The sequence below is a fragment of the Populus trichocarpa genome, chromosome 11 (assembly GCF_000002775.5).
Source record: "Populus trichocarpa isolate Nisqually-1 chromosome 11, P.trichocarpa_v4.1, whole genome shotgun sequence".
Lineage (NCBI taxonomy): Eukaryota > Viridiplantae > Streptophyta > Magnoliopsida > Malpighiales > Salicaceae > Populus > Populus trichocarpa.
The window spans coordinates 17,195,156-17,212,730 of NC_037295.2; the positions used below are offsets into that span (position 1 = coordinate 17,195,156).

The window sequence follows — 17,575 nt, forward strand, 5'->3', positions numbered from 1 at the left end:
AATATTTTTCCCTTTATCATTCAAGAGCAATCTTTGTCAACAAATTATCAATTCTAGATGCATTATTCAACAAATTCTCTTTTCACCCTTTCCCAATCATCAACTATCATTTCCAAAGGAGTGTGAAACATCTAGGACCATAGATGCAACTCATTTGGAATTAAAAAATGTTATGAAATTGCTCACAATTCAAGATTTTTGGTAACTTGATCACATTGGATCAGACAGAGAAACCAAATGTGTAATTGAGTGAGAGAAGGGAAGTAAATGAGGGAGATAGCGAGGAGAAGAGAGAAAAAGAGGGAGATTCCAAACCCTTGTGCAATTATTTATTAACATTACAGGAATTTGTCCATTTGCAACAGAATAGCAAAACTGTGTACCTGTGTGTATAAGGGATGGTTATAAAATTTACAAGCCTAGAAAAAGAAAATAAAAAAAATGGAATAAAATATATGCAATCGGAATTTTTCTCACATTGAAGTTCAAATGCTCCAATCATACATCGCAGTAAAAGCGTCATGGTCGTGCTTGATGAGTTTTGTGATGACAGGATCGAAATTTCCTGCATCTCTGATTTGCAAGATGCCTAAAAGGATGTCGTAGCAGATGCTTTAGTCTTGGAGAGTACTCATACTTTGAGGTTCATGAAATCCAGAAGTTCAAATGCTCCGACCATATAACCCAGTCAAAGTTGTAGGAGTTGCAGTTGATGAGTTTTCTGATGACAAGATCGAACTGTCCAGCATCTCTGATCCAGAAAATGCATTAAAAGATGTTGTAGCAGATGCTTTGGTGTTGAAGGGTGCTCGTACTTTGAGGTCCATGAAATCAGAAATTAGGCCTGGCTTCATTATCTTACTCTCATCAAGGTCCTTCTGGCCAGTCAGCATTCTGACTACGGTAGACATGGAAGGCCGAAGCTTTGGATTATCTTGGGTGCAGAGTAGACCGATTTTTAGAAACCTACAAGCCTCCTCAGCATCAAAGTCACCATCTAATGCCGTATCCACCAGAGCAACCAGCTCCCTTCGCTCATAAAGATCCCAAGCCTGCAACAGTAGAGCCAATTATCAAGTCAGCTTGTGGCCCCAAGTGTGAGTTAATCCTGATTGTTGGTTATTTATGTAAATGCATTCTCTACGTAAATGTTGGATACCAAGAAAAATGATTGATGAAAGCAAGCACCATAATCCTCACACCATCAACTAATAGCATTGACATTTCACATTTCAATTACAATTTTCTAACATGGCAGCAAGAACTCGAGATTCATACCCGTTCTAAGAGGTATTGTTCTGCAACAGGTAATCTTGTGTTTGTGTTATTTCTGCCACAAACAATTTCCACAAGGAGGACGCCAAAACTGTAGAGATCTGCTTTCCGTGTCAATTGCCCCCTTATTGCATACTCTGGTGCCAGGTAACCTCTAAAGCAACAAACAGAGAGGAAAGTTTAGCAGCTAAGCTTATAAAGATAATTCATACTAAAAGTAAGACCCTTCACAGAAGCTGAATAGTGCTACATACAGATCCTAAGCTTATAAAAGGGCAGCGTATTGGAAATCTAAACAAGAAAGACAACAACTGAATTTTGGCTCTGCGAATTAACTAATTTATCAAGATTTTGGGGGGGGGGGGGGGAGGCTAACATTGTGAAAAGGAAACTGCAATGGTTCCATATATGTTAAAGGAGTATAGTTAGTCCTTGCATCATTTCAACCAAATCAATATTTCCTATAACCTTTAATGTAAAAGGTAGTATGAAAACTAAATTCATTGACATAGAAGTATTTAGTGTGGGAAAATGGGTATGATGTTGCAAATGCAAACTCACCAACCATTGTACATTTTCCATTTTCAAGGAAAACGAAATGGGTTTAATTTATTCCCCCCCCCCCCCCCCTCCATATACGTTGTTTGCACAGCATCGCTACATCTTAAATCCAATGACAAGTTGAACATGAAATATTCAACTTCAAACATGTAATAAATCGCAAACACTTACAGTGTTCCAGCCACACGTGTACTGACATGTGTCATGTGGTCAGGTATAAGCTTGGCCAGACCAAAATCTGAAATTTTTGGTGTTAGGTCCTTGTCAAGTAGAATATTGCTTGCTTTGATATCTCTGTGGACAATGCATGGTTTTACTTCATCATGAAGAAAGGCAAGCCCTCTTGCAACCCCAATGCAAATCCTAGTTCGTGTTCTCCAACTAAACTGGATATTAATGTGACTGTGACCTCCACCTGAAAGTGAATAGATACTTGAGCCCTCAAATGCCATTTGATTCAGGGAATAAAAGCAAGCTTTCTTTAAATCATATGGATTTGTACGCCTATGCATATATGTTTACCAATACCAAGTTTATTCCTGGAAATCCAAGTTCAAAAAGCCAGAACTATTTTCCCAGGTCTAAACTACTGAAAACAGCCTTGATAAAGACGTTCAAAAGAAGGATATTCAAGAATTACCTAGAAGAGTTTGCGCAAGGCTATTGTTCTCCAGGTAGTTGTAAACTAAAATTCTATGATTTCCTTCTGCACAACAGCCATATAACTTCACTAAATTTTCATGCTCTATCTCTGACATTGTTTTAATCTCTGCTAAGAATTCTGGCACCCCTTGTCTCGACTCAGCTGAAAGAACCTTTATAGCAGCTATTTCCCCATGTTTGAGCCGTCCCTGAACATCCACAATCATTTCTTAGGTACCATTCATAATTAAAAGACACAAAAGTACCATATAAACTACTGTTATATCATTGACCATGCATTCTAATAACAATCATACAGTTACCTTGTATACAGAACCGAAACCTCCCTCCCCAATTTTGTTGGCAGTGCTAAAATCTTCAGTGGCATTTCTTAATTCCTTGTACGAATAGCATTTAACATTATGAACGTGGCTAAGGTCTGTTCAGAAAAAAAACTAATAAGAACCTTCATGCTGACAGAAAAACAAAGATGTGTAGAAAGAGGAAAACTTTATTTCAAGCATATGGAAGCTATGGCCCCATCAAAGCAAGTCTCTCTAGAGGCTTCGCCTGACAAGATACATTTAAATCTGTCCATGTATAACACACATATTCACACATTTTTTGTATCTACCTTCTTCAACTACACCAAATTGTTGCGGAGAATCTATCCGTCGACCAAATAAGAAAGAAAAACAAGTCATATCTGTTTGATCTGCCGGTGAACAGCCCTTCTATATCAACCGTCACGTGCTTGATATAAACAACTTCCAAGACCAATAAACCTGAATTATCAGAAAAACAATTAACCTCAGGTACTTAAGCCAGATACCACAGCGATTAAACAGGATCCAGAGACTGAGTAAGCTTTTGCAACGATTATATGTGTACATAAATCTTTGGACAGTTTTAAAAGCCCCCAACACTTAGAGAAGTTCATAAGAGAAGAACAGAAATGACTACAAAAAAACTATCAATACTAGAAACATAGCAGCGAGTTTTATTAAGATCATACTTAGACAGAGACTATTAAAGATCAAAGAAGAAAAATGGGTACCATATAAATTAAGTGAAGATGGGGCCTGCGAGTTTTATTACAGCTAATGTTTTGTGTGTCATTCATTTAATAATCTCCACAAAAACTGATTTCCTCCCTACCCTTTCTTCTTTTCTCTTATAATTATTTCAACCTTTCCCCCTCTCGTAAGTAACTGGGGTTAGTTGGAAATGTTGAGTTAGATCACGAAAAAATGACTAAAAATTCATACAACAAGAAAGCAATATCAGCGAACTGAAGCATATCAGATAAACACAAGAAACAGATAACCAAAAGGAACAGAAAAATCAAAACAAACAAGAAATTAAATCAAGAAACTGAAAAAATCATGAAAGAACAAAAAGAAAACTCACCTGAACAAAAGAAAAGCTCAAGAAAGACACAGCATGATTATCCGGGAGAGAAAGATGTATTGAGCTGTAAGAGAGAGATAGAGAAGAAGAACTTTGCTAGTTAATGGTATAGCTTGGGAAATTAAGTCCACGAAAGGAAACCCAACGTTCATTAAATTTAGTTTTCTATGAAACGGAAGAGCTGGCTGACTTTATAACAAATAACAAAAGCACAGTGTCATTGTCGTTTCTGTTTCCTTTAAACTCAAAAAAAAAAAAAAATAGAAGAAGAAGAAGAAGATGACAGCTGATAACCTTGTACGCCCTAAGGACCAGGCGCGTCAATTTACGTGAACTACATTCTTTAACTCTTTAAACCCTGGTTTACTGGCTAGGTTTCTTGTCAGGATAAGATAAAAAAAAAAAATTTAAAAGTTTTTTTTAATATATTAAATTAATATTTTTAAAAAAATTTTTAATTTTGTATAGCATATAAAAAAGTTTAAAAATATTAAAAAAAATCAAAATTTAATAAAAAATTAACTCAACCGCAACATCAATTATTTAATAATTATTATTTTTAACTCTTTAAAACTTAAAACTTAAAAATTAGATTAGGCGGCAAATACATTAGTTTTTATCAAAAATTATGTTTAGCTTTGCAAATTAATTTAGTACCTTGAAATTTATTTAAGATTGGTTTTTAATTCAAACTAATATTTTTTTTTTATAAAAAACAAAACTATTTTTGTAAGTGAAATTTCTTTTTTTAAAATAATTTATAATTTAGATTAACTCAACCACAAAATAATTTGAATTAACTCAAGTGAATGATTAAATTTTATAATTATGATTTTTAAAATCATTAAGATCAAATTCTTGTTATATGTCAATTTTGATGTTAATGATTTACTTTAAGAGATTTGATGGGAAAAGATTTAGTATTAGTTATTTTTTAAAGCATTTTTTATTTAAAAATATATTAAAATAATATTTTTTTAATTTTTTAAAATTTATTTTTAATATCAACACATTTAAATAATCTAAAATAAATAATTTTAAATATAAAAAATAAATTTTAAACAAATACTATTTTAACCTGAATGTCAATCACCTTCTTAATCTCATCTACATAAGCTAAATCGAATTAAAACTGTTAAAGAAAAAACAAAAGTAAGCTTGCGAGTTAGACAACGTCATGCTGAGTCAGCTACTCATAACCTTCTCATTGCTGCCTCGTGTGTTGGAATCTCTCAGCACCAACCGTCAACTACGACCGTTTGTTCAACTCCAACGGCCTGCGTAGTCGTATAGGGCGATGACATTCGCTTTTTATATATAAAAAACAAAACTAAATATCTGAATATAACATTAAAGATATAATATATTCAATAAATTAAGATTAAAATATTTTATTAAAAACAAAAAAAACATTAAGTTAAAATATCAAAAATTCAAGAGGTAAAAAAAAATAAAAATCATCATCACTAAACTAAACTATTAACAAAAACACGCATCATAATCATAAAAAAAATACATTTATATTTTCAACGACATGATAAAAAAATATTTTTAAACACATGAAAGCCCATGCATATGTCCTATTATATATTAAATCTAAATGAGTTGAAATAAGAAATTGTCTAAATATTAACTCATTAACCCAATTAATTTGTATAGCATATATAATTAAATGGATTCCTACTTCAATTATCACAACTCTTTTATCAATTAGTTTATTGGTTTTTCTTTTATAACCCTAATAAAATCTTTTTTTATTAAAAAAATTATTTTATATATTCTTACATATAGGATTCAACTTGTATAACCGATGCTATTATAAAAAAACATTATAGCAGGAAAAAGTTTGATTCAACGAGAAAAAAATGTAAAAATAAAAATAAAAATACCATTTAATTCATCAATTCTAAAAATCCAAAAAAGAAATAAAATTTCGTTGATGAGTGATAAATGAAAAATTCATGGAAATTAAGTTATAGCCTCGATCGTAAAATAGGACACAACACGTCCTCACCGACATTTTTTTTTTTTTTTTTGGAAACCAAGAGCTCATTATAAAGACCATACATATATTTCGTGTAGAGATCCGTTTATTTTTTTTTTTAGTTTAACGTGGGTGTCCGGGCCAGCTTGCGCGCACCTCAACTAATCCCACGGCCCCTGAAGTTAACGACCATGTAAGCCTCCAGTAGCCATCATATGAGCAACCACAGGGCTCGAACCTGAGACCACAGAAGGAGCAAATCTCTTGGTTCCAAGCTCTTACCACTGGGTCGCCTTTAACGTGGGTGTCCGGGCCAGCTTGCGCGCACCTCAACTAATCCTACGGGCCCTGAAGTTAATGACCATGTAAGCCTCCAGTAGCTATCATATGAGTAACCACAGGACTCGAACCTGAGACCACAGAAGGAGCAAATCTCTTGGTTCCAAGCTCGTACCACTGGGTCACCACCTAGATGGTTAGATCCATTCATTTTTGTTGCTTACATGTGATGATATGTCCAATCAAACTCATCGGCACCCAAAAACCATTGTCGTCTCATAAAATGTTCCTCTTTTTCTTTGTTCAAGCATTCTCTTACATTTCATAATTTTCCCAGGTAGAATTAAATTTAAATTAATTAACATAATTGTCTACCTAGATAAGTATGTGGTTCACATATATCATCACATCATGTGCTAACTTTGACCCGGTCAAGAAGTTAAAACGTTTTATATATATATAGGTTGCCGAGCAACAAGTTGGATGTATCAAGATAATAAAGAAAAATAAACATAAAATTTTAATTATTGTTCACACTAATACAAATATTTTCTAGTTAATTGTGTTTGTGTTTGTATTTATAAGTGTATTAATGATTGTTTTTTAAAGTATTTTTCGCTCAGTAATGCATATTTTTAATATCAGCATATCAAAACGATGTAAAAACATAAAAAAAATAATTTAAAATTTAATAAAATATCATTTGAAACAATCTGCCTTTATAAATATAAACACACCATTTGTTCAACACCTTTATTACAAAAAAAAAAAGAAAGAAAGAAGGAAAATCAATTCAACTTCACGTGTGAACTCATTTATTCAATTGGGAATTACTATAAATCTTCATATTCTTCCATTAGAACACCAAAAAGAAAAATAACAATCAAGGGTTATTGTTTGGTTTGATTGCTGCTTTATTTCTTTCGGGTTGACGGCAATAAAGTATGATTTTTCCTGGAAAATTCATGTTTTATCAACGTTTATGATATCACATTTTGGAAGGCCATATAAAATTTATGTGCTTAGATCACAAATGGTCAAGAAAAGCATTCGAAGAAGCATCCTTTGATTAATAATTCCAACCTACCCATAAATCTATAATGAGACTAGGAAGGGAGGTTTCATGGAAAGGAGATTAAACTGGCTGCTTCAAGATTATTATTTCGTGCTTGGTGCTATATATTAAATATAAAAAATTAATTTTTATTTTTAATATTAGTATATCAAAACTATATAAAAAAATTACTTAAAAAACATTAATTTAATATTTTTTCATTTCAAAAACTTTTAAAATATATCTAGAAACAGATAGAAACTCGAAATTTAGTGTAGTTGTGGTTGCTTTTCAAATAACTTTTCGTGTCAAAATGCATACCAATAATATATTTTTATTTTTAAAAATTATTTTTGATATCAATACGTCAAAATGATTTGAAAACACTAAAAATATATTAATTTGATATTAATAAAAAATTAAAATAAAATTTAATTTTTTTCAAAAATACTTTTGAAATGGAAATACAAACAGACCGAAACAGGATGGAAACCTTGATCATCATTCATGTGAAAAGGATTAATGTCTTGACCAGAAAGGCACACTTTTTTAGAATCATTTCCTTGATTATCTTATCCACATATAATTAGGTGAATATATAGACGTTCAGAATTGAAAACTAATATTAAAGTTGAAAATATTCATGATCGAAGTAATATATATATATATATATAGAGAGAGAGAGAGAGACACACACACACACACAAGAAAAGCAGATTCCTGTGATGGGCTCTAGATTTTCAAAGAAATGATTTGGTGTGAGGACCAAATTGGCCGCATTCTATATAAGTAAATACAGTTTGTGGATGCCAAGAGCCACTGCCTATAGATAATTGCTGGGGATTTTTTAATAAGGTCAAGTTGCTCTGCTGGTAGACTATTATTTTTGGGATCAAACATTTCTTTTTCAAAATATTCCACTTTTGATGTTGCTCATTTTGGGCCCACATAAATAAAAACAATTAAAGACAAAAACAAAAAAAATCGAAATATGTTGGAAGAATATATATATATATATAATTTCTTGGATGTTCTAGTATACTCTTCTCACTTTTATATATATATATATATAAAAGTTAGAAGAGTATACTAGAACATCCAAGAAATTGTTAAAGATTGGTTAAGAAAAAGCAATTATACAAAATTTAAAAAATTCAACAGTGTATTTTCGATTGATAAAGACCTTATCACCAAGGAAAATTCAATTTAAGGAGGAAAATTCAAAATTGGATATTAAATGACTCATTTAGAATATTTCAAGGTTTGTTTGAACTTATTGAGTGTTTAATTGCAAGAAAATTAATTTTTAAAGTCAATTTAGGCTTTAATTAAAAAAAATAAAATATGGGGATCAAATTGTATTTTTGTAGGAGTTAATTTGATCAAATCAGGGGCCTAATTGCATAAATATTGAAGTTTGATGGACAATTAGGGATTTGATTGAAGAAATTCAAAACCAATGATCAAATTGAAAAAGACACATGAATATAGGGGTTGAAATTGACCAAATTAGGGGTCAAATTGAAGAAATAAAAAAGTTTGTTGTTCAATTGAGGATCAAAATGCACAAATTCAAAACCAATGATCAAAATGGAAAAGGTGACTAACATAAGGGCTGATAATTGAGTTTGGCGGGGGTTAAATTGCATACAATTAAAAGTTTTTGTGTCAATTAAGAGTGCATATGCCATAATTGAAAGAATATGGACTAAATTGAAATTTTGGCAATTCCTAGATTAAAAATCTTAATTTATAGAGTTTAACCCAGACGACGCATCGTTCAGCCTTTGTTCATTTCTTCATTGATAGTTCACGATGATCAGGTTGACACCTTCTAAGAGCTCGTTATGGAGTTCTAGACCACCAAATAGCATGAGATTTTTTTTTAAATAGAAGAGAAACATCTCATCTACAAACCTATTTTCGTGAAATTAGATGTTTACATCCCAATTTTTTCATATAAGTCCTCAACATCTTGTCCCTCATTAGCCATCACTCAATTTTTATACTTCAGGTTGATCCAATCAGCAACTTCAAATGCATAAATGTGAAGTTACAAATCTTTAAGTTGAGCAATGATGGATCCAAATGAAAGATGTGCACCCCCTCTATCAACTTCAGGTGCTCTCAGGCAACGATGATGTCATAATTGCTCTGAAAATGCCTTGAAAATAGACAATTCAGTCAGCCCCGATAATGCAACTATCATACAAAAAATGATTTTGTTTTCATGTGTTCGCACACAAAGGCTCCTCAATGAGTTCATATCAAGGGCTTTAAACCTTTCTTTCAAGATCAAGAGGTCATAAATGAATTCAAACCCTCCAAAAAACCTCGCAAAACCTTATAAATACCCCCTAAGTTTAGAGAAAGAGAAAAGGGTAGAGAGAGGACAAGAGAAAAAGAAAATGAAAATATAAGGAAAAGAAGAGAAATATCAATAAGAAACATAAGTGTAGAGGTCCAAGAGCCTAAACGAAAGACTTCTTAGCTTTGCAAGTTTATAAGTGGCAAAAATTTCCAAAAGAAAACAAAAGGGATGAAAGGAGAGTAGCTATTTTATGTATACTTTTCTGGTCTAAATATAGGTCCTTTGTGGCCTGCTTTTGATGTTTTTTTTATTTACTTTTGTTTTATATTTATGTTTATAAGCACAGAAAAGATGTTTGAATGCTCAACAAAAAGAAAGTAGTTATTCTAGGTATACTTTTCTGTTCCAAAAATGGTTAATTTATGGCCTGCTTTTGATGTTTTTTTATTTACTTTTATTTTATATTTATGTTTATAAGCATAAAAAAAAGGTTTGAATACTCAATAAGTAATGTAGTATTCATCTCTTTGTTGCTGTGTTTTTATTTAATGATGTTTGTTTTGAAGTTTTTTGATGTTTTTGATACATTAAAGTTGTTCAAGTTTGTTTTTTTTATATATAATCTTGTTTTAGTTTTTGTTTAACTGAAGCTATACATGTTAAAGTAAGGATGTTTTACCCTGGGTTTGTTAGGTTTGTTCATGCACAAAATTAGTTCAGAAAACCAATTTTGAATCCATGTTGTGTGAATATATAATTTGTTTTAAGTTTATGTTTTTGTACCTCTTACTTGATTTTGATTTTTTTTGTTAGTTTTTATAATTCAAACATGTTTGTGTATGATATTATGACTTGTTGGGATAAAAAAGGCATGTTTTAGAAGCCAAAAAAGCTCATTTCTAGGCTTGGCAGTGGCTGCAATTTCTAGGCATAACAGAGTTTTTATTCTAGGTTTAGGCAATGTTTTTTTGTGTTCTTGAGAAGAACATTGCCTTAACCCCTAGATTTGGACCAATTTTGATCTATTTCTTTGCACATACACCTTCCTTATGCTTGATTAACCAATAATCAAATGTTTATTCGCATCAATAACATGCTTAAATGATTTTAATCTTAGGGTTTTAGTTTTGAATCGAAACCCATTTTGGCCAAATCTTGATGATTCATTGATAATCGAAGTGAATTGACACTAGATTATTGATCCTTTCATGATTTGCAACATGTATATGCCTTTGGTTTGCTCATATCTAGTCTGGTTTGAGAGCCACGTTGTTGGGTTCATGTTAAATGTTCTTTATTTGTTCTTCGTGTTCTTCCCAAGAACATTGCCTTAGCTACATGATTTTGACTTATTTTGTTTAATTTATTTGCCCAAAACCCTTTCTTATGCATGATTAATCAATAATATAGTGTTTATTTGCATTAATAACACAATTTCAATTACTTTTAATCCTAAGGTTTCGGTTTAGAACCAAAACTTATTTTGACAAAATTATGATATTTTAGTGATAATCAAAGTTATTCGATGTTAGGTTATTGATTCTTGCATGATTTCCAACATGTATGTGCCTTCGTTGTGACAAAATTTGGTTCGATTTGGAACTCACGTTGCTAGGTTCATTTTGGGTATTCTTTGTTTTTTGTGTGTTTAATCTGTTTTGTTCAATAATTTTTTAGTTTTTGGGTGTTTAATCTGTTTTTTTTCTTTAGATTTTAATTTTTTTGGTTGTTTGTTGGGTCAAACTAGAATTCTGGTTTGGTTTATGTTCGAATAAAAAAATTCAGGTCAATCCAATCGGGTCGGGTAAAAAAAAGTGAGTCAAAGGATTTAATACCCTATTTGACTTGCTATAATTTTTGTTTAAGGGTTTTTGGGTTTAAGGGTGTGTTTGGTAAACACCTTTTAAGCATATTTTTGGTAGTTTTGTTACAAAAAAAAAAATGAGTTTTTGCCAAACAAAGCCAAGAAAAATATATTTTCTTTTTTTCTTGCATATGGCTAAAAATCTTTAAGTTGTTTAAGCATTTTAAAAAAAATTAAAATACTTTGACATGTTTAAAAAAATATTGCATAGATTTTACAATAAGTTTGTAAATTTCCAAAGGATTTGCGCTTACATTTCAAAAATACTAAAAAAAATTATTTTGTTTCTTTTAATATACGGGATTATGAACTTATACGTAAGACATATTCTCGATGTTAAATAAAAAGACAGTTTATTTTATTTTTTTATGTTGGCATGAAAACAGTTATGTTTTTAACCTGATAAGATAAGGACTTCCTTATTAAGAAAGACTTTTCTTAAACGTTAAACAGTCTAACGATTAGAAAACACAATATTTTCTTAGTTTATATCAGACAGATAAACAATGCAGCTTACTTCGTGTAAGGTGTATTAGAAATGTTAATACATTTTCTTTATGCAATCAGTCCCTTTACGCAGATTCTAAAACCAGTTAGGGTTCTTAGTAACAAAATAATATGTGACAATTCTCATTTTTTTTTATTAATAAAGAACAAGAATTTATTGTCTTTTCCAATCATATCATTTTCGACAATTCCAATCCAAAAAAATAATCATTACAACGCCATTTACATGCGACAACTTTAACAACTTATCATTTGATAAATAAATTAATTTCTCAATAACTCGAAGATGAGGTCCTCCCTTTTCTACCCTTTGTAATTAAGTTAAGAAAATGACAGTGAAATCCTCCCAGCATCTTAAAAAGGAAAAAGGTTTATGTTTCTAGTTTCCTTACAAACAAACCATCAGTGTGGGTATTTGTCATAATTATTTTTGGGTATGGACTTGGATTACGATGTAGATCAATTATTATTTTTCAAAAAATCAAAATAATTTCAATTTAAATAAAAACTTAGGTTTATTTTAATCGGGTCATAAAATTATATCAACTACATATTAACTTCTTCCTTTTTTTTTACAAATGACAATGGATAAGTTGACCAATCCTAAATTGACCCGCCAGACAAGATTTAATAACGGTACAATGTGCAAGTACTTTATATGCTAGTGATATTACAAAACAAAATTAAAAGTCAGATCATATCAACTACAGGTTTACATTCCACTGGAGCTTGCCGAGTTTGGATTGAAACTAGAGAACAGTGACATAAAAAAATCAAAATTCGTACGCAATCATTGACCTCCTCCATAGAAATTCTCTTAAAAATAGATGACCTGGGAAGGAGGAGCTCCACTTCAAGACTATAGGAGACCAAAAAACCTATCTTTAAAAGGTCCAAACCTGCAAAACCAGCACCCTTCTTCAGTGGACCAACAATCTCGGCTACCCAAACCAACCACCCCCAACACAAATAATCAACCACTCAAGAAAACAATGGCAGCATCATATGGTCCACCTTCTCGAGGACTTTGCCTTTGGGAAAGAAAACCCAACAGCTAGTCTCTCTCACTGTTATGAAGCTTGTCCTCACCTATGGGTCGGTTTAGTAACTTGACGGCTCGTATTTTGACTCAAGTCAGGTTTTTTTTTAGACCACCTATATAGTTGTACTAGAAAAACCTGAATGACTCGACAAGTTTTTTTAAAAAAAATACATTGTTTAACTTTATATATATTTCCATTATGAAAAATAAAAAAAATAATGTGAGTGATATAGTGTCGTTCTATTCATGTTGACCTGACTCGTGAGTCATTTTACCCAATCCATAACTTGGGCATTTGGCCATGTTCAGGTCTCTTAAGTCTTAACTATGATCTGTTTTGCCAACAATGGGGGAGAGAACAACATGCTTTTTCCTTCCATACAAAGATAAAATTCCATTGACGTGGAAAAAAAACCCTTCTTGGAATCAGTCTAAAACTTTATTTAGAATATAAAAGAATTTAATACAAATGATATTTTTACAAGGAAATTGTAAAATAACATTACATTTTGGAGAAATACAAATTTCTCAGCAATAGAAAAAAGGAAAGGAGGATTGAGTCTTCGTTCTACTCATCAATCCAAAAATAGCTGTTTTATCTCATGAGAGAACACATGGAACTTTGATGATAATATCTCTAAAATTATCAAAAATTAAGAGTTTAATGAGATAAATTTATAACATCAAGAAAAGTTGACTTTTAAACTTTTGGTGAGTCAAATGTGTTGGTTGGCTCATGGTGGTGACATTAGATTCTAACTAAAGTTAAGTTTTTCTGTAATGTAAACTATTCATGTAGTTGATAAAAAAAAACCGAGCAACTTGACAAGTTAACTTGTGAACAATGTTAATCTTTTTTTAATTTAACATCATGTTAAATAAAAAAAAGTAATATATATAGTATTGTTTTGTTTTTTACTTGTATTGGACCGACTTATTTGTAAGTTGGCACAATATTGTTGAATTTCATAACTATAGAATAGTCAAAGAAGGTATCAAAATCATAGAACAAAGAAAAATAAAAGATTAAGAACAAGTACAATTACAAATACGTAGAACTTCCAAGCAAGAATTGATGTCCAACGAAAGGATCAAAGTACTTTTCTTGTCAAACTAAATAAAATAGGGATCTTGCATGATAAAAAATATTGAATTCACGTGAAGATTAAGTTTAAGAGGCTTCAAAATCTAAATTTGATCGTGCAAGAAACATTCTGCTTGTCAAAGTAATCCTTTTCAAGGATTTCATTTGGTATGGATGATTTTGTTACCGTGTAGTGGTCTTCAGGGAAGCCTTCAAGCACAACATGAACTTAAGTGGCTGGAGAATTGTTTCAAGAATTCCAAAGCATCAGGCGCAATACCCCCCAGCCACTTTTCATGAAAGCTCATAGATGGCTGGCTTTTAGATTAAAGCCCAAAATTATCATCATTATTACTGCTACTTGTTGAATTTCTTGATGGAACTAGCTCTAAGATCTCTGCGTTGTACTATTGCCACGCGGCTTTGAAAATCAACGTCGTCCCATTCTTCCAGTTTGCCTTAGGGAAGATGTTACTTCGATGGAATTAGAAAGAAAACTGGGGATTTGATGTGCAGAACAGTGGAGGCCTTTGAAATGGCCCATGCCACTATATCTCTCAGCTTCATTGAAGACATTGAGTATAACTTCGTTGGAACTATGAAATAAACAGGGAATTCTGATCTGTTGGTTGTCGCTTTCTTAGCAGACAAAATTCATGTAGGACAGTGGAGAAATGAGGGGAAATGGTAGGATTTGTAGAAGAAAAATAGTAAAGATAATCAAATTTATTTTTTACTCGATAAACTATTGTTAATTATATATAGTTTGATTTAAAATTAAGTAAGATTTTAAGATATAATTTATATTATTCTTTAATATATATTCTCAAATAAAAGTTTTTTGGGTTTAAAATTTGCATCGATCCATTTTAATTTTTATTTAAGTTTTATCAAATAAATAAAGATGATGAGATTTAAACTCGTGATTGTTTGGTTATTAAGGAACCAATTCAACCTAAAACTTTAAATTATTAAATAAAATCTCAAAATATAATTTATATTTTTATTTAATACAACAATTATCCTAAAACATATAACAGGTGTCCTTACATGAGAAACATCAAAGATCCCAAACCCAATCTTAAAATAGAGATAGGAATTCCTAAACAGAATAGGAAATGGAATGACTTTCTGCTGAAAACTATTTCAACTACTGAATAGAAATCGCTAAACCTCTCGTTGTAAGAAGTAAAAATTCCAAATAATCAAGTCAAATAATGACTGCACGAGTCTTGTTCTGTTCTCCACTCTCCTCTGTTTGAAAAATAAAAAAAACTATCAACCATGACGATATTGACCGTCAGGACTTGCTCTAAAACTTCTTGATAGTTATTGGTTGAACTTTAATTATGGGTTACGAGTTCATTTGTTCGGAATTGTAAATCTATCCCCGAGGTAAAATCCATGACTGCTCTTTTATTTTGTATATGTATATGAAATCATGCTGTCAACTCCATGCTATCAGCTTCTCTTTTATATATACGTGAATGAATGCCATATACATGTTTTTTTTTTTCTCTTTTTTATTGCTCCTGCTGTCTGGCAGCTATTTTCCATCTAGCCTCTCATTGTTTTCCATCGCTTGGTATGTTTCCAAGGGAAGTGCTTTTCCAACTGTGAGCACTGCAAGGGAGGAGAATTTCCTTTGGGACAGGAAGAATTAAGAGATCGGTCATCTGTGGTGATTTCTTTGTCAGTCCAAATGTCGAAGGTGCGATTCTCAGTGGCCTAGCTGCTGCTTCAAAGCTCACAGAAATGCTTAATTAGTTGCTTATAATGTTTCTTTTCCCCCATTGTTTCTTTCTTAATTTTCTTTTTTTCTTTCATGTAGTTTGCTCGCCCATTTTATGAATGTTAATCGTGTCTGCTACTTCTTGTAGAAGCTACGATTATTTGCTAAACATCCATTTTCTTTAGATCAGCAGTCATCAATACGAATCACAGCAGGAAATTGTATTCATTTCAACGTATATTCTCAGCTCTCTTTACCGAACAATAAAGCAGTATTTGTATTTTTTTACAATCTTAACTCATTTTCTTGTATAATTTTGATTGTTAATATTTGACTGAATCATTATATATGAATGTCGTCAATAATTAATGACAGTTGAGTGAATTCTTCAATATATATGGTTAATTATAGTACAATTAATAGGATTTATCAAGCTGACAACAACATAAGAGAAGTGATGCAGGCAGAAGTTGTAAGATTTATCAAAACCTTGAAAAAGAAAACAATCAACTCATGGAAGAGATGGGTGAAGACCCCGTATCTGTTTGTTGAAATTCTTCACTTTGTATTTCCTTTACAGAGAGAGCCTTTATATATACAGAGACTATTCTGTTTTTGTATTGTCTAACTACCTGGAAAGAGAAATGTGAAAAACTTTTTAAAGAGAATCTTCCAGCTAATTCTAGAGGCTAAATATACAAGTAACAGAAAAAGGAGAATGTACAAAACGTGTGTTATCTGTCCTCTCGTGCATGTGATGAGAGAGCTGAATAATTAGTCTTATTTTCTTCTTTATTAACCGAAATATTGATGTCCCGTAATACCCCCCACAAGATGGAGAATGTAGGTTGACAATTCCCAGCTTGAGTAAGTGAGTTTGCAGAAGAGAAGAGGGAAGTGCCTTCGTAAGGAGGTCAGCTCGTTGAAGGTGAGTGGGGACGTGCATAGTGACAATGAATCCTTCCAAAATTTTGTCCCGGATGAGATGACAATCAAGCTCAATGTGTTTCGTACGTTCATGGAAAACTGGGTTTGAGGCAATATGGAGTGCAGCTTGATTATCACAGTAAAGGGAGGCTGCCTGAGGGTGCTCAACATGCAGATCAGTAAGTAGAAACCTAAGCCAAGTGAGCTCAGCATTTCCAGCCTTATAGCAATTTTCAAGTGTGTGTCCTTGTGTGCGACAATGTTGACAGTATGGTCTTTCCTTTCTGTGGCTTGTAAAATTTCTGTTAATTGTCTTGAAAGGAGTATTAACAAACTTACTAGCCAATGCCATAGATTCACAAGAAGGAGTGTCATTAGTAAGTTGGTGGTGCTGTTCTTGTTGTTGAATCAAGGAAAACACCTTGTTAATGCTGGGAAGGGGCTCAATCAACATGATTTGATCTCTAGCATTGGTATATTGGTCGTTCAAACCCATAAGAAACTGTATAACATAATCTCTTTGATACCTTTCATTCAACACTTTCAACTGACCACATGTGCATAATGGCATTGGATTATAAACAATCATTTCATCCCAAAGAGTTTTGAGATTACCGAAATATGAACTCACAGAGTCTTTGTCCTGTCGAAGGGTGGCCAAATCTCTTCTGAGCTGGAAGATGCGATGACCATTCTGTTGAGTGAAACGATCATTGAGTTCTGTCCACACCATTTGAGCATCATCCACAAAAACTAAAGTATGTTTGATATCTGTGCTGACTGCATTTTGTATCCAAGAAACCACCATGTCATTGCACCTTTCCCACATTTCAAACAGAGGATCCTCCTCATTCGTCGGCCTAACAATGTTCCCAGAAATGAAGCCAAGTTTGTTCCTCGTCC

At 32.1% G+C, this 17,575-nt stretch overlaps 1 protein-coding gene across 2 annotated transcripts; it reads right to left on the minus strand.

Annotated features, from left to right (window-relative positions):
• Positions 1-305: 305 nt before the first annotated feature.
• On the minus strand, positions 306-4,156 carry LOC7470969 (cold-responsive protein kinase 1). Of its 2 annotated transcripts, XR_002984635.2 has the most exons (8): positions 3,889-4,156; positions 3,113-3,263; positions 2,802-2,917; positions 2,477-2,687; positions 2,008-2,251; positions 1,279-1,429; positions 478-1,052; positions 306-383 (listed from the first exon to the last, which is right to left on the minus strand). XR_002984635.2 is itself a non-coding variant. In XM_002317578.4 (7 exons), exons 2-7 carry the CDS (start codon positions 3,180-3,182, stop codon positions 663-665), a joined length of 1,182 nt encoding a protein of 393 aa, XP_002317614.2. In that variant the 5' UTR covers positions 3,183-3,263; positions 3,889-4,156; the 3' UTR covers positions 306-662. The 2 variants fall into 2 exon arrangements, 1 of the variants encoding a protein (XP_002317614.2); XM_002317578.4 differs by having other exon boundaries at positions 306-1,052.
• Positions 4,157-17,575: the final 13,419 nt, after the last annotated feature.

Coding starts and splice junctions, on each gene's coding strand:
- LOC7470969 (XM_002317578.4), bottom strand. CDS start 3,182: ATGACTTGTTTTTCTTTCTTATTTGGTCGACGGATAGATTCTCCGCAA. Junction 2,252..2,476: donor CCTTGCGCAAACTCTTCTAG/GTAATTCTTGAA, acceptor ATTCACTTTCAG/GTGGAGGTCACAGTCACATT. Junction 1,430..2,007: donor ACACGTGTGGCTGGAACACT/GTAAGTGTTTGC, acceptor TTGTTGCTTTAG/AGGTTACCTGGCACCAGAGT.